At 38.3% G+C, this 20,609-nt stretch overlaps 1 protein-coding gene and 1 pseudogene across 5 annotated transcripts in view; one reads left to right on the top strand and one right to left on the bottom strand.

The window, feature by feature from the left end:
- Nucleotides 1-1,660: 1,660 nt before the first annotated feature.
- Nucleotides 1,661-20,609, top strand: part of LOC306656064 (olfactory receptor-like protein DTMT) — a 280,983-nt gene continuing 262,034 nt past the window's right edge. Inside the window, exons 1-3 of one of the 4 annotated variants that reach the window (XR_013762402.1) lie at nt 1,661-1,726; nt 2,280-2,431; nt 2,597-2,733. Coding sequence is in view for 3 of the 4 variants with exons in the window: in XM_079130939.1 (XP_078987065.1) it covers nt 2,416-2,431 (16 nt within the window). In the remaining variant the exon portion in view is untranslated. Of the gene's footprint in view, nt 1,926-2,279; nt 2,432-2,596; nt 2,734-20,609 lie in introns of those variants that run through there. The other 3 variants (XM_079130939.1, XM_079130940.1, XM_079130941.1) reach the window with 3 other exon arrangements.
- On the bottom strand, nt 3,942-20,221 carry LOC306657749 (transport and Golgi organization protein 1 homolog; annotated as a pseudogene). Its single transcript, XR_013767024.1, has 15 exons — nt 19,909-20,221; nt 19,709-19,819; nt 18,495-18,566; nt 18,212-18,316; nt 17,473-17,559; nt 16,090-16,180; nt 15,777-15,915; nt 10,945-11,046; nt 10,030-10,085; nt 9,881-9,916; nt 9,739-9,806; nt 9,467-9,619; nt 9,214-9,389; nt 8,283-8,530; nt 3,942-6,688 (listed from the first exon to the last, which is right to left on the bottom strand). The product of XR_013767024.1 is annotated as a transport and Golgi organization protein 1 homolog (transcript).

The raw sequence follows: 20,609 nt of genomic DNA, 5'->3' as shown, positions 1-20,609 counted from the left end.
ACCTGACATGGCCTGCCATCAGTGCCAGCACACATGATGAGCTCCAGGGACAGCAAAAGCAACTGTAGACAGAACTCTCCTTGGAGGTCCCTGGGTCAGCTCCTTGGAGGACCTGCAGAGAGTCCCTGATGTTTCCAAATACCTGCTCCTGCCTGCAGAGTCCGTGCAAAGCAGCAGCCAAGTGATAGAGAGTGATGATGCTGCTTGTCACTCCATGCCAGCACCGTGCCAGGTAGCACTTGGTCCAGCACTGCCCACCGGGGGCTGGGAGGCACCAGGACACTCCTGCCTCTTGCAGCCTGCCCTGTGTGTACACTGCCACTCCCCACAGAGGCCTCCTGCACTGCTCTGTCCAGCCTTTGTGTGGTGCCTTTCCTTCCCAGCCCCGTGTGCAGCCCTGTAGCCCATTTCTCACACCCATCTGGCCTCATATGCCCCTGCTGCTGGGCCTCTTGGCTGCCCTTTCCCATTTCCAGGGGTACTTCTGCTTCCCTGCCTTTGGCTCTTATGGCACTTTCCTTTGTATTCCAAGGATGTGTTGACTTCTCTGAGCTATGTTTTAGTTATTTTTATCCTCAGCACATATGTTGCTCTTGACATTGCCATGAACACACTGGGCATTCTATAATATTGAGTTCATGATCAGATGAGGCAGACAGCCAATCCTCCAGTGTCTTGGGGAAAACAAGAAAGGAGTTGGACCCATGCAGTTAGCAGACTTCCTGACTCCTTGCCCCATGACTTGCACCTGGGCACCCACCTTCTGTCCCCATGGGCTTGTCCCATAGAGTCCATGATCTCCTTGGCACGGTGCACAACATGAGCACAGAAGAGCTGGGCTGACTGTGTTCTTCTCCCCAGGAGCAAACACAATGTCACTGGTGGCACTGCCCTTCCACCAGAAGAGACACAGGCACTTTGACCAGTCCTACTGTAACATCCAAACTAGGCACCTGCTGGATGAGTTTGTGTCCAAAAGGTGAGTCAGCAGCCACTGTACTTGCCTGGCTCTGACCACAGGGCCCCATGTTGCAGAGCAGGAAGCCTTTCTCCCATACCCCAGTGATGTTTGCTTTTTTGGGAGATCAGGAATGGCAGTGTCCCCTGATGCATGAACCATCCAGAGGCTGAGCTGCTGCATGGCTGCACAGGGTGGAGTTTCACATGGTGTCCTGCAGATTCTGTGGCCTTGGTGCCAAGTCCCTGGTGGAGACCTTTACCCCAGTGACTTCTTGGTACAAGCTCATTGATTTTACTCTTGCTCTGTGTCTTCTAGAAGTAGGCTTTAAAAAATCACCCAAATAGAGAGCAGAGAGACTGAAAGCAATGGCAAGAACATTGGCAGGGTGAAATCTCCTGCAGAGAAAGATAAAAGGAATCAATGTCATTGATTATGCTATATCAGTAGTGACCCTGCCACATGGGACTACTTCCTGCAGACGCAGCTGCTTCCAGCCATGTCTTCCCTACATCTCTGGAAGACATCTTTGGGCAGTGGCACACGCCTGTCCCATGATGCTTGAGTGGCAGCATCTCTGCAATTTTAATGAGCTGGTCAGTAGGGAGAGCCCTCTGGCCTGGAGTTTAGCTGTGGGTCCTGCCACATGTCACCAACACCCTATATTAAATCACTGTGGCACTCCTATTTTGTTGCCATCCCCTGTAGCAAAAGAAGCCAAACATTTGCACCCCTCCTCATGGCCTCAGGGAGATTCAGATGCTTGAGGTCTGTATAATCAGGACTTTGATCCAGCAGGGACCCTGGGAGGCAGTGTCTAGACTTGAGGGAATGGCCCCAGACTCAGAGGGGCTCAGGCGAATGTGTGGGGGTGTGTGTGGGTGGCAGTGATGGCCCTGCACCCAGGGAGGATGGGAACCTGACTGGGGTGGGGTGCAGAGGGAGAAAGGATGTGGTACAGATGCAGGTTAGGAATTGTGCATGTGTGGAAATGCTTATATGTAGGAATGTGTGTGTGTATGTGGGTAAGCACGAGGTGTGCACACGTGTGTATGTGCATGGACATGTGCATGTGCCTGTGAGCACGTATGTTTGTGAGCATATATATATATATATGCATATGTGCTGTGTGGGCATGTGTGTACATGTGCATAACTTCACGTCTAAGTGTGCATGCACACACGTGTGTGTGCAAATATGTGTGGGCGTGTGCTGTGTGTACGTATTACCAAGATGGTTGTGTGTATAAAGCAAGTGATGTCTGCTAGGATGCTTGTCATTGGTTTTCTGGGACATCTAATTGTTACTAATGTCTGTCCAGGAAGAGCATCCTCCAGGTCTTCTGCCCAGAGGTCTCTTACACAGCAGTTATCTGCACAGAGAGCTTCTAGCCAGAACTTGAGGGGCGACCACCAGCTGGCTGTGTGCGAAGCGGCTGAGTGTGTTGGAAGAGGAGCATGAGAATGAAAGAAGGTAACTGCCCAGCAGCTCCCCAGCTGCTCAGCAGCAGACTCAGTGGCTCGTAGGCTGGGCAGGGTGACAGAGAGGGTGCAGCTGCGGGTTAGCCTGGGAGGGGCGTATATCTGCCCTTTCTCTGCACATACTGAGCCTTCGCTGTGTGAACCCTGTGAATCCCAGCAGAGACATTTGAAGTGAGTCTCATGCTCTGCCACCTGGGGGCTGCAGCTCAAGCACTTTGGGCTGGGGGTGCCCTGGCTCCCGACCTCTTCAGAACTTTTTTGCACACTCAAGGGCGTCCAAGCCAACCACCGGAGATGGAGTTTGGATTTCCACTTACAGCCTCTTTGGCTATTAAGGAACAGTGGCAGAGGGCTGTTGATCCCAGCAAGGTCATCTTCCAAAGAAGGAGCCAGGGCTTAAGCTGTTGTCCCAGTGGAAACTGAAGTGCGGCCATGAGGGGCTCCATAAATCATCATACTTTGCATTCAGTGGAGATGATTCAGAGGGCAAAGTGTCATAGGAGAGAGAGTAGCAATGTCAGTCCTAAAATTATTCCCAGGTGGTGGAAAAACAACTGGTGGTATTGCTTTGTTTATTTTAAAGAATAAAATAAACAGATTGATACTTTGTTTCTCTCCAGCTCTCCTACTGTTTCTAAAAGATTTTCTCTACATCTGTAGATAATGGGCTAAACCTGAAGGAAAAATGAGACTTGGGATAATGTGGCTTTTTTAAAAAATACTTTTATTTGTGGATGGACACGCCTTTATTTTATTCATTTGTGTGTGGTGCTGAGGATCAAACCTGTTGCCTCACACATGCTAGGCAAGTGGTGTGCCACTGAGCTACAAATGTGGCTCTTTTTGAAAATTGTTTTATAATGGAGTAATCTCTTTCATCAAACCAATGTATAGCTGATAAGACTAACTGAATTATCTTCTAAGTGCCTTCAACAAATTTTGCCACAGAAATGGATTTTATTGCCAAATGAAAATTTCTTTTGCTAAAGAATCACTTCAAAATGTAGACACTAAAACAATCTGCCTTTTTAAGTATTTAAAACTTAAAATTTGTCGGGTTGTTTTAAAAGGGTTCTTCTACCTGTATTTAAGTTCTGGAAACTGGACAGAAAAGACTCAAGCTGTACCATGTTATTTTTATCAGTTGCACATCAGTGTGTCTTGAACATAGTGCATGAGCTCCCGTCCCTCAGTGTCCCCACTGGTAGGCAGGGGAGAGTAAAGGTCTTTAATGCAAAGAAACTGGGAGCTGGTCACTGTGATTCCACAGTTTCAGCAAAAATGGCTTTTGTGATGGTCCTGGCTGTTGCACATCTTCCTGAAATACTGGTGCTTGGTAGTTGGTCTGGCTGAAGACCAGATGTGAGTTGCTGGTGGCTGATGGCATTCCCAGCTGTGGATTAACACAGTAAATACCCTTGGTGAGCATGTGGCCATGGATGCCATCCATGTCAACATGGTGGAGCTGGCCAGTGTTGACCCCCACCCTGCTGTGGAGCTGGGTCCTTCCTGGCCTTACAGCCTGCCACTCTCAGAGGCACCTGGAGAGTGGTCCTCCCTCCATAGAGTGCCAGTTGGGGTTTATTGAGCTGCTAGAACCTGTGAGGTTCCATTGGGTGGCTGCTGTGCTCCCTTGTGAGGAGGCTGAGAGGTGAAGTACACTGTGCCCTGTCTTCACACTTCACCTTGTACACCAGCCCCAAGCATTATCACATTGTTGAGTTCCTTACCTGCATGCAGGAAATAGTCCACCAACCTGGACAAAGGTGAATCAGGGCACCTCGGCTGGGTGGTGGTGTACACCTGTGATCCCAGCTGAGGTAGAAGGATCATAAGTTTGAGGCCAGACTCAGAGACTTAGCAAAATACTGTCTTAAAATTAAGAAAAGGACTGGGGAAGTAGCCCAGTGGTAGGGAGCCAGCCTAGTGGGTGTGAGGCCCTGGGATCTAACCAGTACAACCAAACCAGAGCAGTTGCTGAAGGGGCATCTAGTAAAACAATTCTTGTACTAATGTAAACTCATTCTCAGATAGGCAGTGAGGGTTGGAAAAAAGTAAATGAATATGCTATGAATAGAGCTGCAGACTTCTCAGGAGTAAAAGAAATCCCTTGTAGAGCCCACAGGTGACCAAGGTCCAGCTTCCTTAACAGTGAGCAACAGGGTGTGTGCTGCCAAGTCACCAGCTTCAGTTCTGAGTCTGATTTTACATGCTTCCCAAGTAGCACAAGTCTCATGACAATCCAACGAATCAACAGACACTTGTGGAATATTAATAAACATTTTTTAATGAACTATCACTACAACGAACTTCAGCAAGAAGGGAAATAAGTTTAGGATCTTTGAGTAAACATTTTTAGAATAACAGTCTGTGACCAGATATTGAGAAAGAAAGATCAGGCTTATGAACACCATTGCTCTGTATCAACTGGAATACACTCAAAATAGGATAATGGAAATACATGTTCTTAAAGCATTTCCACAGGAAATTTCATATTTTATGACATTCTAAATCATTTAGCAATTATATGTGCTACATTAACTAAAACACATGTATTCCTTATTGCATATTTCAAAGTTGGAAGGATACTTTAGCTTAAGAGGTGATCATTATTTAGAGGGGGAAATAAGTTTTGAATTTTTTGGCTCAAAAATGCATACTGCCAAGGCCCCTTAGTTCTAAAAACAAACCCTTAAAACTTTTGGATTTCGAAGCCAATAATCCCTTAACACAATGAAGAGTGCACAGTCCACATTCTGACTAAGTGTCAGAGGTGATGGTTATAGGCTCTGTTTTAAAGCCTGTGAACAGTCCTGGCTAATGCTCTGAGAGGAGATGAAGGCTCATCTCTAGAGCCTGAAGGTATCAAGTCTCTTGCAGGAGGTGATGGTGAGTAGTCTTGGGGACCATGGGTTGAGGGTGGTAATCAAGTACCAGGAAAAAAGTACTCTCTTGGACCAAATAAACCTAAAGGTCTAAATGGTGTAGGTTCCTGGTAAAAATTCCTGAGGGTCAAGAGGCAGATCCCATTTTCCAGGTGGAACACCTGGTGCATATTCTCTTAAGCCTATTGGTGGATGCACACCAGGACCTGGAAAATAAAAGGGAAGTTATGTAAATACCCAGAAATTTATAAATTAGGATGATTTAAAGTATGTTAATATAGTTTCTTATCATTTCTCCCAAGCCTAGAAAATCAAGTGGTGACATCCTGACTTGACAGATGAGGCAAACTGAGCTTCAACAAATTTAGGTTACAGCCTATGGTCAACCAGCCATGAAGCAACATATGAAGGATTTAAACATGGCTCTACTTAGCTCCAGGCTTGTCTTTTTTGTTTCACCACCATATAATTGCAGAATTATTTCTATCTCAAAAGAGCTCCATTTTTATCTGGAAGTACTATATACCATGACAAGAGGATAGATTATGAAATAAGAACTTCATTGCATCGAAGAAATTTTGATAAAAGGAAATACCACTGTCTACTACTGTATCAATTAAAAATTCATGCAGTATTTCAGCATGGACCTTATACATGCCATCAGAATTGAGGTGCATGCCCTCCTGGAAAAGGCCTTCCACAGCCACCTAATTAAATTCAGCAACATTTATTAGGTCAGTGTTAAATTCTCCTTAACCCTTCCCTCTGACTTTTCCCAAGGTGAGGAGGGTTTGACTTTTCATTTTCTATATTCTGTAACCTATTGCTTATGCATCTATTATGGGTGGTTACAACTTTATGTTATAGGACGTACATATCTGTAACATTTTAAGGTACGGTATGCGTCTCATCCACCTTTCCATCCATTGCAGTACATAGCCACTGATTTCCAACAAACATCTGCAGAAGTAATATTTCTGGTTTTCCTGTACATAGCCCCTTTCCTTGTCAATGAGAGATAGCTACTGCCTATATCAGTATAAGATTATGTAGGGCCCCATGTGTCCCAAGAAAATGGAGGAAAAGCTAAAATGTACTCAGTCAGCTTTATCCTTGCATTGTGAAGCCCAGAGATAGCAACTGTTTTAGCAAGAATAGAAAGAAAAGATAAATATGATTTATAAGTCTATCACTAGTGTTCAGATCATCATACCAAATGGTGGAGGAAGTGGCCGAGGTCCAAAAGGCCCACCAAGCTGAAGTGGTGGTCCATATTGAACAGGTGGTGATAGAGGCCCTCCCACAGGGGAGCCCATGAGAGATATCCCTGGGAAAGGAGGGGGCCCTTTTGTAGCCATATTAACCTGCAATTTAACAGTTGAAAGCAGTTAAAATTGTAAAATTCCTGTATATTAAGACAAAGTACCAACAAGGTAAAAGCTAAAACCCAGAACAGGCACTTGTCCAGAGAGCACTATCAGTGCAACAAAACTCTATCACTCCCACATGTTCTCACTGACAGCTTACAGAGGTTAAAAGGATGCTGCAAGAGCGAGCAGATTGTTACTGATTATATCTGCACAGGAAAGGGAAAGGCAAGAAGACTGACAGAAGTTAATAGGTGATTTCTGACCAGCACATCATCCTGTAGTCACTACACTCTATTTCAAAGGGAGCCCCTCCCCCACCACATCTCTTTCATCACCATAGCTCAATACTTCCATATTAAGAAGGTACAGAACATAATGAAAACTCCATTCTCTATGCATGTAATAACAGCTGTTATTCAAAGTATCTTCAGCAAGCCTTTCATATATTATTCAAACTCTCAGAACTTTAAGTAGTGTCTTATTTTAAAAAAGCGGGAACTGAGGCAAATTTGCTGAAGGTCATAGTGTATGTAAACGGCCTGGCTGGAACTCAATCCCAGGTTTGCCTCTAAGCTATGGTCTTCCCACCTCAACTCCTCTTTACAAAGGGTCTCTACTCTCTTTAAAGTCTTCAACTGTGAAGGGCTTTGGGGTCTTATCTAAGCTGCCCTTAGATAAAAAGATTTCTTAAGCGATGTATAATCCTGGTATAGACATACATGAACTTGCAAGTATTTTCTAATACAATGCTTTATACACAGATTAGGAAGACAAAGTTTTAATATTTACTTTCATTTACCATACACCATATGAGATATTGACTATTTCCTATGAGAAGTGGGTTGGAAACTAAGGAATTAAATTTTTTATTTTAATACAGAGCAGCAGAAGACCTACCAGATATAATAGCTACACAAGTTACAAAAGAATGCACTCATGTGAATAAATGAGTCTATTGCTTTGGACTGGCTCAACAGGTCATTTCAGATTATCATTGTTCACCAAAACAGTATTTCACTTCCAGAAAATGTTACCAATCTAATTTAAATCACTCAAAATCAGGTTTGCCTTCTACCTTACAAATGGAGAAACTCCTAAACAGCATGCTCCCAAGGACAATAAGGATGAATTATGTAATTTGAAATGAATTTATTTTGCCTTAGAACGTTCAAAACAAAATACAATATAAACTTGGAGTGATAACTTTTCACATTCTGGAGTTAATTATGGTTACACACACTTCAGCAACACTCCCAAGTTAAGGAGAAAAGTAAGCTCAGTATTGCATGCAGTTTAAAGCAAACAAGGTCAATGTCATGCTCCTCATATCCTTCCCAGAAATACACAGAAGAGAAGCCCAGTTCAGTCCTCAACCTCTAAGTACTTACTGCTACTGGATGCTCAGCCAAAGAAGTAACAGTGAGAAATGAAGGGGCCTCGGGTTCTTGGGGAATGGTTTGCTTTTAAAAAAAAAAAATGGGGTAGTACAAATAGAACACAAACAGGGATGAGGCAAAGAGCAAGTGCTGCAGGAAAGCTACATGACCTCAAGTATGACCTCATGATTCACAATGCCTGTAGAACTTACTTTGCCCTCATCCATCACCTTGGCCGGAGAAGAGCTCCTAGAGCTGCTGTTCATGGGAGCTGGACTACATCCCAGGTATTTTAGAGGTCAGAGAATGAATTTAGAATTATTCCAACTTGAAAAGAATAAAAATCCTGCATCCACAATCCTAGAGTCTTTGAAATGACTTGGTCCCTTAACAGAGGCAAAGTGTTTCCCAGATGCCTCAGAAGACCATCGAGGACGAGGTAAAGGTCCATCCATTGACCCTTGGGAAAGAAAGAACAGAGCCCTTGCATGTATTTTGCAGAAGAGAGAAACCAATTGTGGACAGGTCAGGGTTCAACAATAACTAGAAAGCAACATTAAAGACTGGTTGTCCAATATATAAGTCACAATTTATGCAGAGACTTAAGTAAGTAAAAAAGAACTGCCTTGGATTGAAAAAGCAACAGAAAGCCCTGCACATTAATAGTACTGGTCCTGAACTTCAAGCTATAGATTTGAAGTATGTAGGCTGGTTTTTCTTCAGTCTGTATAACCTGACTTCCAAACTTACCAATACTATAGACATATTTAAAATTGGAACTAAGATTATTACATATTATTATAAGGACAATGGAAAAATACACACTGCATAAAGTTTTAAGGATATTTTTATAATATTTGAGAAAGGAACACCATAGAGAGTTAATTTAGAGATCAAGCCTTACACTTCACAGTGTAAAATTTTAAAGAAAAAAAATAATACAGGGACCTCCAGGAAAAAAAAAAAAAAGTTTTCTATTCTACAGCAGGTTTTACAGCACATTATTTATCCAATAAAACAAAATAAGAAATTTTCTTCTATATATTGTAGAGGACCAAATTCTATAATGTTTTCAGTAGAATACTCAAAAGTGGGGGGGGGGGCTTGAAACAGTTTTTTGCAAAGCAACATGTGAACCTTCACCATATTCACTTCTAGGCATATCTCTTTGATTAAGAGTAGCAGAGAGCGGTCTCCCAACTGGCTCTGCTGTCAGTGGAGGGGAACATTCTCCACCACACACAGGGGATGGGCCAAAAGAGCCATTCTGGCTCAGTGGACCTAAAGACAACAATGCCTTGTTACCACTTAAAAACAGGCTTTACACTCCCCGCCCTTTAGCAAGTCATTCAGATTATTTCATAACCCTTACACACAGAAATAAAAAGTAATTTACATACATTCTGCACCAAGAAATAGTCTACCTCCATTTACAAAGTGCTCCCTACCTCTCTGGCGAGGGTTTTGTGTATTTGGTCTTCCCAGCATTGGTTTTACAATCACAGGTTCATCTTGCCGCATTGCCATCTTTTGGGTCATTTCCAATAATCTTGAATATTTAGAAAGAATGGACTTAAATGTGAAATGGTAATCTAGTCCTTCTTAGATACCATCTAGCACAGCCTTAAAACACTATAAAACATATAGTAAGATATCAAAATCACATACTTGCGTCCCAAATTAGCAGCTTCCCTCTTCTCTTCAGCTATTGCTCTTTCTGCAGCACGAGCTTTGAGCTATTAGAGAAAAAATATTCAAATTCGGTTCTGTAGGCTATACACAAAATAAGAAATGGGTGAAAAAATCTTACCCAGTTATTGTGAGCTTTCTTCTCATGAGTAGCACTCTGAAAAAGACAACACATTAAAAAAATGTTTAGGGAACTCATTATAATAGCCTATAATTGTCTGTATTAGATATCAAAAAATTATGTGACTATAGGACAGTATTAATCACTACCTGGTTTTTAAATGAGTACTCTGTTTTCTGTAATTCTTCCTCCATTTTTCAATTCTCTGCCAAAAAATTATACTTGGTTTTATTAGTTAAAAAAATTAAATAAAATCTGAAACAATCTGACCATGTTCCCTTTACTCTATCTGCTATACTTTTAAAAACTTCATCATACATAAGAAAAACACTTTATATAGTTATATGAATCCTGTGAGATCAAAACTACTATTACAGCCAGGTGCAATGGCACATACCTGTAATCCCAGTGACTTGGGAGACTGAGGCAGGAGGATCACAAGTTTAAGGCCAGCCTCAGCAATTTAGTGAGAATCTATGCAACTTAGACCCTGTCTCAAAGTTAAAAAAGGTCTGGGACATAGCTCAGTGGTACAGCATCCCTGGGTTCAATCCCCAGGATCAAAAAATAAATAAATAAATAAAACCTAATACTATCTAATTTCTTTATAATTTAATTGCGAGAGATTCTGAATTGATAAATTATAATTTCCTTAACTGTTCATCAATGTGTTCTCAAATAATTTTGCTAGAAATATCTTCCTCCTTAAAACTTCTTTCATTTTTGAAATTATATCCACTGATTTCACAGGTCTATCAAATGGCACATTAATGGTTGATACATCACACAGCAAACTGCTTTCTTAAAGAATTACTCCAACATATAAAACCCTCAGAACTGTTTGCATGAACCAAGTTCCCTTATGGTCTCGCCAGCATTTGGGTATAAATACATTTTTGTTAACATTTTTTCATTTATTCAATTGAAATTTATTTTTCTTCTGTGTGAATTGAATGTATTCATATCCTCTCATTACTTATACTCCTGTGCTATTTTCTTCTACATATTGTAAAAGCAGAATCAAAAGAAAGCTAACACTAGAGTTCATTAGACATTGAACTCACTTGTAAGTTTTAACTTCCTCTGCAACCAAAATCACCTTTTCATCTGCAGCTGACAGTTGCTGTTCTCTTTCTTGTCTCTCATACTCTTCTTGACTCAGTTTCCTAAAATAAAACCAGTTTTCAAGTCGAATTTTCTCTTTTCCCCTGGCAGTGTGTATGACTGTTCAAATGTCACTTCCCACCCTTCTCTAAAATGTTTAGGATTATAAAACAGGAAGGAATTCAAACCTGCAATTTAGGAAGTCAAAACTGGCAAATCACTTACATTTTCTAACTTCTGCTCTTAATTCTCTATTTACCAGTAAATAAAACAAATGTAAAAACAATATGTGCCCCAAGGGCAAGTCTCCTATGCTTACGATGATGAAAACTCACTTTACTTCAATGTGTAAAGTCAGGATTGATCAACCTGATACAAACATATCAGGATAAAGCGGGGGAGAATTCTCTGTCATTTCTGCCATGGCTAAGTACATCTTTGTCATGGAGGAATTTGTTTCCCAATCTAACACTGGTACCAAGATAGATTCAGTCAAAGAAAAAGCTTTTTAGGACATATCTTCTGACTGTACAATTAACCACAGAACATTTTCACACTTTAGACACCTGTTTCAAAAGAATTGTGATTAAGCAATGAGGCAAATCTGAGTCTGACAATATCTATCAACCACAAAAAATCCAGACTGACGCATGATCAGGATATTATCTACTGACAAGTTTTAACTTTGATCATGAAAATCAAGATACTCATCTACTATAACAAAGGTAGAAACATTTAAGGGTTCAAAAAATACTTTCTGCTATCCTTGTACTGCTTTAGCCATAGTTCCAATTCAAAAGATAAGTAACTTGAAACTTAATTTTCCATGAATCTAAAGGAAAATTAGAAGAACTATAGTAACCAAATAGAAAAGGGGTTTATGTAGTCTTTTCTAACTGCTCATTTAATTCTTCAGCAAATATTTTATGAGTGTCTATAATACACTAGTTACCTTGTAAGATGCTAAAGAATAAAGGAGCTCACTGTTTAAGATATAAATGATGACTCTGGCTGGGATTGTGGCTCAGTGGTAAAGTGCTTGCCTAGCATGTGTGAGGTACTGTATTCAATTCTCAGCACCACATATAGAGAAATGAATAAAATAAAGGTCTATCAACATTTTAAAAGAAAAAATGATATATGTGATGACTAAAGGAATATAATAATTTCCCCCTGACTCTGCCTTAAGAAGGAATATGGAAATAACTGAGCCTTGAAGAAGAGGAGAGAGAAATTTGTTTCTGATAATCAATGAAGTAGCCTAAGAATAATCAAAACATCTTGATAAGAATACACAGAATGTGTTTGAAGGAATCAGAGTTGGTAAGGCAGTGAAGATATGTGTATGTGGCCAAGATCCATTAGAAAAAGGAATCTCAGGATAACAATTAAGGCTGGCTTTTTAAGGTACTTGTCTCTTAGGTTCACCCACACATTGAAGATTACACAAAGATATAAAGAGTCTGAACAAAGACTTCATCAAATTCCTGGGCTCACGGAAAAAAGTGTTTAGGGCTACAAGTAAGGGTGACCCCTAGTAAAAGCTCTAGGCTTTGGGTTAAGACTAGAAAGTACTGCACGCTGAAGTAATGAACAGACAAAATATCCAAAAGGAACAATACTGAGACACTGAAAGGACAAAAGTCATTTTCGAATGATCTTAATTGCCAATTAGGTTAAAGTGACAATCTTACTGAGAGTAACCTCAACTCTTTTCTATAAGAAGATAACTTCAGGGCCTGGAGTTGTGGCTCAGTGGCAGATCACTTGCCTGGCATGTGTGAGGCCCTGGGGTCGATCCTCAGCACCACATATAAATAAATAAATTAAATAAAAGGATCCAATGACAACTAAAAAAATTTTTGTTTTAAAAAGCGAAGATAACTTCATCATCTTAAGTCTCAAATTTCATCTATAATTGTCACAGCGCTTGCCAGTCAAAAACAACCAGGCAGTCCCTAAGATAAAATTCTGTGAGCAAACTCTAACCAAAAAGGGAACCCCCAAAAGGGTTATCACACATGTTTTAAAATCACTTGTGACTTTACATAGTTCAGGAAGTAAAGTCAAGATTATGAACTTCATCAAAGGATTAGAAACTACAAAACTAAGAAATAGTTGGACGTGGTGGCCTACCTACAGTCCCAAATACTCAGGAGGCAGAGACAGAATGATGAGATTGAAGATAGCTTGGAAAACACAGTGAAACCCTGTCCCTTATGACAACAGCAAGGAAGCGGAGGATATAGCCAATGGTAGAGCACATGCTCAAAGTTCTGGTTTGAGCTTATAGGTACCCACAAAGAAAACAAAAACTTGAAAAAGCCTGGGGTTGTGGTTCAGTGCTAGAGTGCTTGCCTCACACATGTGAGACACTGGGTTCCATCCTCATCACCACATAAAATAAACAAAATAAAGATACGTATTGTGTCCATCTACAACTAAAATAATATTTTCTTAAAAACCTGAAATACAGTAACTGAAACTAATAACTCATTAATGAATGATTTTAGCAGCAGATTTGAGAAGTAAAATAAATCTTAGCACTTTTAAGAGCGATGAGAAGAAAATATCCAGAATGAAGCAAATTCAGAATGTAGGAGGCAGGGGAAATCAAATTCTAACATGTTTTATTGGAATTAGAAGAGAAAACTAGGTAAAATTAACATTTAGAAAAAAGACTCCAAAATTCAAGAGATGGTTAATAGCCCCAGCAGCATAAATGCAAGAGGTAAGGGGGTGTGGTGAGAACTACACCCAGGCACTCCCTGATACAACTGTTAAAAGACCAGAGAGAAATGACTACAGGAACTAGGGCAAGGGTGAGACATTTGAAAAGGAAACAACAATGATAATGGACTCCTTAAAGAAAAACTTTAAAATAGAAGATAATTAATTGGCTATCTTTAAAGTGCTAAAACTAAGTAACAGTCAAAATTCAGTAACCAGAAGATCCTTTAAAAATGGAAACTGGTTTTAACTCTAATCAGGAAGCTTATAATGTCAACCTACTATAATATAGATTATAAAGGTAGCAATATTTAATGGATAAAAATGCTATTCTCTGTTTATCCTTATACTACATTCTGATACACACATCAAATCTATCACTAAAGGACAATGTTCAAACAGAATGAAAGTAATTTCAAAGGAGACCAACAATGTAGAATGAAGAACTACAGAAACTGTAAATATGTGTGTAAGTTGAATGAATGTTGAATGAATGTCTTGTGGAGTTTGCAATATATGAAGTACTAACATACATTACCACAACAGTATCTAATCTAATTCAGGAGCTACTTAAAGCACATAAATAAATAAATCTATTAATCTATGTCAGGTTTTTATGAAGTTTAGGATATATACCATGGCCTTTAAATTATAAGAAGAGGAATATAACAATCTATGATTACACCAAGCTTACACAGGGGATGAGCAAAATAATTAAAAATATTTAAACTATTCAAAAGATACAAGAAAGAAAAAACAGGTCATGAAATAGAAAGCAAATTCTTCATAAACTTCAGGCACATATTGACATGGATGGACTTGTACTTTAGAAAGTCCACTCAAGTGGTTGTAAAGAAAATGAATCAGAATTTGAAAGAAGTCATATAAAAAAGTGGAGAATGAAGACAGGTGATTAGTTAGGTTACTAACAGAGAAGATGACACAGACATGAACTAACAGTGCCTGGGGATGAGTAACAGAGTACAAATCACAGATGAGGACTGAATGGATTTTGGAGGAATTGAAGAAAAGAGTGCTACATTTGACTGCATCACAAAGAAAATCAATTGCCATTTAGGTCATTCAGATTACTAGTAGGTACAGAGAAAAAAGGTGTTCTTTAAAAAAAAAGTGATGAAATGAGAAATGTTTCTTTGAAGCAGGCCAAGCATTTAGAATAAAATTTTGAGATTCTAAGCAGGTTGCTCGGAGAGCACAGAATTAGAAAAGTTAATGGTAAGTTTTCAGTGTTTAATGGCATTAGGCAGTAGAAGTCAAAAATACATAAAAATAGTTATGTCTGTAAGGTCTGTCTTTGCTTCAAGAAAAAGACTGCTATATGTATATATATGCCAAAGAAGAAAATACAGGAGCAAACACAAATAAAATCTGACACAAACAACCTATTTTAGAGAATTTAAATATTTTTGTGGATTAAAAACTTCAAATTAACTGCCAAAATATATCTTTCAAAGGAAAACTAGCTCATTGAGATGTACATTTGAGAAGATTAATATATAAATATATACTACAAACAAGCACTTCTGTAATCAGAACTCCTAAGATCCTCACCACAGTTCAATTGTTTAGTGTGAACATCTGAGATAGTCAAATTTAAAACTTAAGTAAATATTATTCAAAAATAAGTAAATATTATTCCCTTTTGAAGTTTTTATTCTAAAAAATGCCATCCAAATCACTCATGATTTTAAAGGTCAAGAGTTAGAGATATAAGTTCAAAACATATTAAAATTACATGACTGATCACAACGAAAGGAAACTGAAACAATGGTGGGATTATAGAAAGCATCTGGATCTTCAAAAGAGAGGTTATTTCCACATCAGTGACTGTTAGTACCAGTTATCCACTCACGCTTCATATGAGTTTGACAATTGGTTAGATGGGAAGAAGAATGCAAGTAATGGGAAACAAACCACAAAGGAGAAAAAACAAATCTCTATTAATTACAACTGAAAGAAACTGTAAATAATTTTTTAAAAAGATAAAATTATCTGTATTAGGTCACAGAGTGAAAACAATAACAAACAATGAAAATCTTACTTTTGCAGAGCCATTTCCTTGTGCTGGTACAGTTCATTTAAAATCTCCACTTTTTGTGTCAGAGTTTTGCACTCATCTTCCAGTCCAGCTTTAGCAGATTATAGTGAATTGTGGTCATCTTCTAATTTCTTTATTTGGTCTGTTTAAAGATAAAACAACTGATCTCTATATGTGTACAAGGACTTGAGAACTTGTTTGAGGGGGCAGTTGCTGAGAAAAATGAGAAGCATGAAAGCAACAGGCCATTCTTTATCTTTCCATAAGAGTCTGAGATTTCTCAACATATGGCAATTTCATCTCAAGAAGAACTCACCTTCTAGATTACATTTTGTGGACACTGAGGCTATTAGCTTAAGTTGTAAAAGTTTTAGATCCTCTTCAACTACTGATATTGCAGTTTGAGTCTAAAAATTGCAGAAGAGAGACATAGTCTTAAATGTGAGGCATAGGAAGAATTGACAGGCATTATGGGATCTTACAAAGAACTATACCCAAGAGACATCCATCAGCCACTTAAGTTGATTTTGCATCTTCACACTCAGGTCACCTGAAAAACAAAAGATGTTAATTGCTTTTTATTTCCTTGCTTTTTAACTCTATATTCTCCCAACTTCCCCAAACTAAACAATGACCATGTTCAAACACTGAAAGAAAAAATCAATTGAACAACTGAACTGAGTAGATTCATTGACTCTTAAGGGAATTGCAAGCTTAGATTTAAGGGAAAATAGAAAGTACCTAGTTTGTGCAATAAAAATGTTGTCGGTGCTATTCTTCTAAGATAAAAGCCTTTCTTCTCGCTCAGATCTGTCTCCACCTGGACAACCAAGTGTCTTATTCAGAAAGATTCAATCCTCTATTTTATCCTTGAATCTACCAACAGGTGTGGTGTAAAACACTCTATGCAAGCTATATCCAACTTGGGAAAGAACATCTGGAAATATTTTCCTCATCAGTAAACACTGCTACCCCTCCCTCTAGCTTCCTTATAGCCTCTAGCCTCTGTTCTCACAGCCTTAGTTTAAGGCTCCAACCACCTCACTATTCTTAAAACTGCCATGGGCCTTAAAAACACACAGCCATAGGCATGATAAGTATCAAAATCAAATATCATCTGCATAAAGTTAAGAAACAAGTTTCTCTTACTGTAAAATGTTCAATACTCAGAGGTTTAAGACATGACTATTGCAACTGCAATGTACTTACCTAGTTCTCAATGGGATGGAAAAATAAGTCAGTGTTCTTCACATGCCTATTGCTACACTACACCCCAGCAACCCACCTCTCCAATGCAAGACATATCTACAGAAACATCTACAGATCCAGTGATATGCATCTACAATTCTAAACAGAGTTTAAGAAGAAATTCAGGCAGCTGAAAAGTGGCATCTGTGTACTGAAAGACACGAAAGCAAAAAAGAATTCAACCTCCCTGAGGCCAATCTTACCTCCTACTTCTTCACTGGCTAATTCCTCTGACTCATCTCCTCCTCTTTTTGACCCTCAGATTCCGACTCACTTTCTATCCAATTCAACAGTGTAATAAAATTAGTCAAAGCCTAGAAAAGAAGTAAAAGATTGGAAGAGTCTCTCAATTTTAATTCAGAAGATTTCAGGAGAATCCAGGAGATGAAAGCATGTATTTGGAGAATAAACTTACATTAATAGTATCATCTTTGTGAGTAAGAGATACTTATAAATCTTTCTGGGACTTCTCAAATGATATTATTTGCTCGCTGAGATCAGCATTTGATTTACTCCCATCTTCAATTTCCTGCTGCAACTGAAAAGTCAAAACAGGTGAATTCCTATGGGTTAGGTGGGGTTTTGCCCTGGATACATCAGGACCACAAGATTTAGACAGGGAAATATAAAGCCATACCTCCCTGGTAGCCTGTCACTAAGGGTTGAGACCTCAGTTAAGGAAGAGGGAAGAGTGACCCCAACACCCAGAGCTGCAATAAGAACATCAGGACTGTCAAGGAAGTTGATTGCATTCCCCAGAAAACTGCTGCCAATTCATATAACTTACTTCCAGTAGGAATGGATGGGCATATGTCACTGTCTCCTGAATTCAGACTCCTTAACATATAACCTTCCCTTGGCCCAAGAAGAAGTAACTACCCAAAAATGAGTTATAAAATACCTAATTTTCTGCTTTAAGAAGTTTATTTGAGGCTATCAAGTTAATAACTGATGAGTGTTTGATAAGAAAAGACCAACACTCTGAACTGAAATAAGCTATACAGAATAGAAAATCCAAAACAGATAGAGAACATATATATGCACTCAATTTGGGGAGAAAAGTTTAAATTTGTACATCTAAGAAAAGGTCCTGCATGAATAATTTCTTACCTTAGAAAACAAATCCAAGATACAAGATAATAATATTCACTCCCTAGCTTACATTATGTATGACATCAATTTTTCTTTACCTGCTCTTTCTTCTTCTTAAGCCTAGCATTTTCTTCCTGAACCTGATGGCATTTAGACTTCACCTTCTCTTCACTAAGCTTAGCTTCATTAAGAGCAATTTGAACCTAAAGCAAAACACCACAGTTAGTGAATTAATTCCACAGAAAAAAACAAAGTTATACTTTCCCAAACCAGACATCATGTAGTTCTCATTTTTTGCACGTTAGCACACTTTAAATTTTTGGTCTTCAGTAAAACTAATATGTAGTATTAATATCCTGTAGCAGGTGTTGGCAAATTTACCTCTGAAAATTCTGAAGCATTCATTGAAATAACATCCTTTAACTTCTCTATAGATTTCTTGTTTTCTAATATCTGCCAGGTGAAAATAGATCACAAAATATGCATTAAGATTTCAGTAGAAATACTGATATAAATATATACATATGCTAAAAAAAGATAAACACAACACAATATATTTCAAACCTTTGCCTTACATTTCAGGTAAAAGCAGGGGATTCAGCTTTGTCCTAAGCAAAAAATCAAGAACCGAAAGAGACAAGGTAAAATGAAGTCATAAATATTTCATAGCATACACAACTTTCCTGGTTATGAGATAAAGTAGTAGATAACCAGACTAAAATGTCAAAGTATAGAAAATGAAAATGAAATAAGTGAATAAAATATTTAAAAGTATAGAAAATTAGTTACTCTTTTCAGTAAACCAGTTCAAATTAGTAATTTTTTTCTAGTGATGGAGAAAAAAATTTCCCAAGATCATGTTAAAACTCTTTTCTGTGAAGTAAAAAATGATAGAATCTAAGGAATAGACAAATCTCACATACAGAAGAATTCCAAAAAATTATAAAGACACTTGCTCCTCAAGGAAGTGGAACATAACTCTTCACTCTTTGTTTGCAGTGCCTGGGCTTTAATCCTGGGCCTTCGGCATGCTAGGCAAGTGTTCTACCATGAGCTGTATCCTTAGCCCTTACCTCTTCATACTTTAATTATGGACTGTACATAGTAACATCCAAAGAAAACAATAGGCAAGGGATTGGAAGAATCCCAGTGGAGAAATCTGGTGAATACTACTTCGGCTAGCTGATCAAGCTTACCTGGGGGTGGGATATTTCAGAACACTCTCGACTATTTTTGCAACTTTTATGTAATTATAGAACTATTCTAAAGTAAAAAGCATTAAAAAATAGGATACTGTAAAACAAAACAATATACAAACAGTGTTCAATGGAGCAATAGTTTCTGCTTTTTTCAGAGGGCATAGCAAAGCAATATGAAAATTATCCAGGATTGAAGACAAAAATATTTCCTAGGCCTGTAAAAATAATTTGTTGGATCAGTACTGAAAAGTTTCACAAAATGGGCAGAAGCGGGTTCAACTTCCCTGACTCCTAATCTTACTTTAGTTAACAGCATGGAGAAAGTTCAACTTAACCAATTCTACACAACACTTCAAAAGCCAAATTTCAGTAACACTTAGCTGCCAAAACTCTTACCAAGTCCTCATTCTCGACATTCTGTTCTCTCTCAGATTCTAACATAACATGAAGACTTTTAGCTCTGTCATCAATAATCTCATTAGTTTCTTCAAGTAGCTTGATTTTATCCTAGGAAAAAAGATGTCAAGATTAATAATTACTCATTTCATTTACTTTTGAGTTTAGAATGTAACTCCCATAAAAGATGGGATTTTTACCTTATACTTAATTGCTTCATCTGAGAGAACCATATTTCGTTTCTTGGTTTCTTGGACATGTTTCTTTGATTCCTTGATCTATGTAAAATAAAGCATTCAGAATTAAAAGATACATATTACAGTGTTACTAAAACTTACTTCCATGTAAGTGACCCCTTCCAGAAGAAAGCAGTACTTAATACATATGATGATTACTTAGGATTTCAATGGTTTGTATGAAATAATGAAACAAAAATTTAAAAATGATTTCAAAACATCTGAACTATAAAACAGGTGGAAATGATTCAAGCTGAAATCAAGGAGGAAAGAAACTAAAAAAATAATTATACCTTCTGTTCATAATTTGACAATTTTTGCACCAGTTCTTCATTTTTTCTTGATATTTTTTAACTTTTCAGAAATTTGTTGTTCAATAACTAAAAAGGGGGAAAATCCAGATTATTACAATCACTACATGAAATTCAATTAAATCTACATAAGGCAAAGACGTTATCTGGCATTATGAGGAAATACTTCTTGGCATAACTATTATGACTTTAAAAAGCAATCTACAGTTAAAAGCAATAAGGGTATGAAACACTATTAAAATTTAAGGAAAATATAAGCATGATGATATTTCAATTTAAGTTCATTTCAAAGATGGGAAATACAGTAAAATGTTGTAATTTGATATTCCTCCCTTCTTAAAACACTTTCTTTTC

The sequence above is a fragment of the Sciurus vulgaris genome (assembly GCF_902686455.1).
Source record: "Sciurus vulgaris genome assembly, chromosome: 3".
Lineage (NCBI taxonomy): Eukaryota > Metazoa > Chordata > Mammalia > Rodentia > Sciuridae > Sciurus > Sciurus vulgaris.
This window is presented reverse-complemented; position numbering and strand designations above follow the sequence as displayed.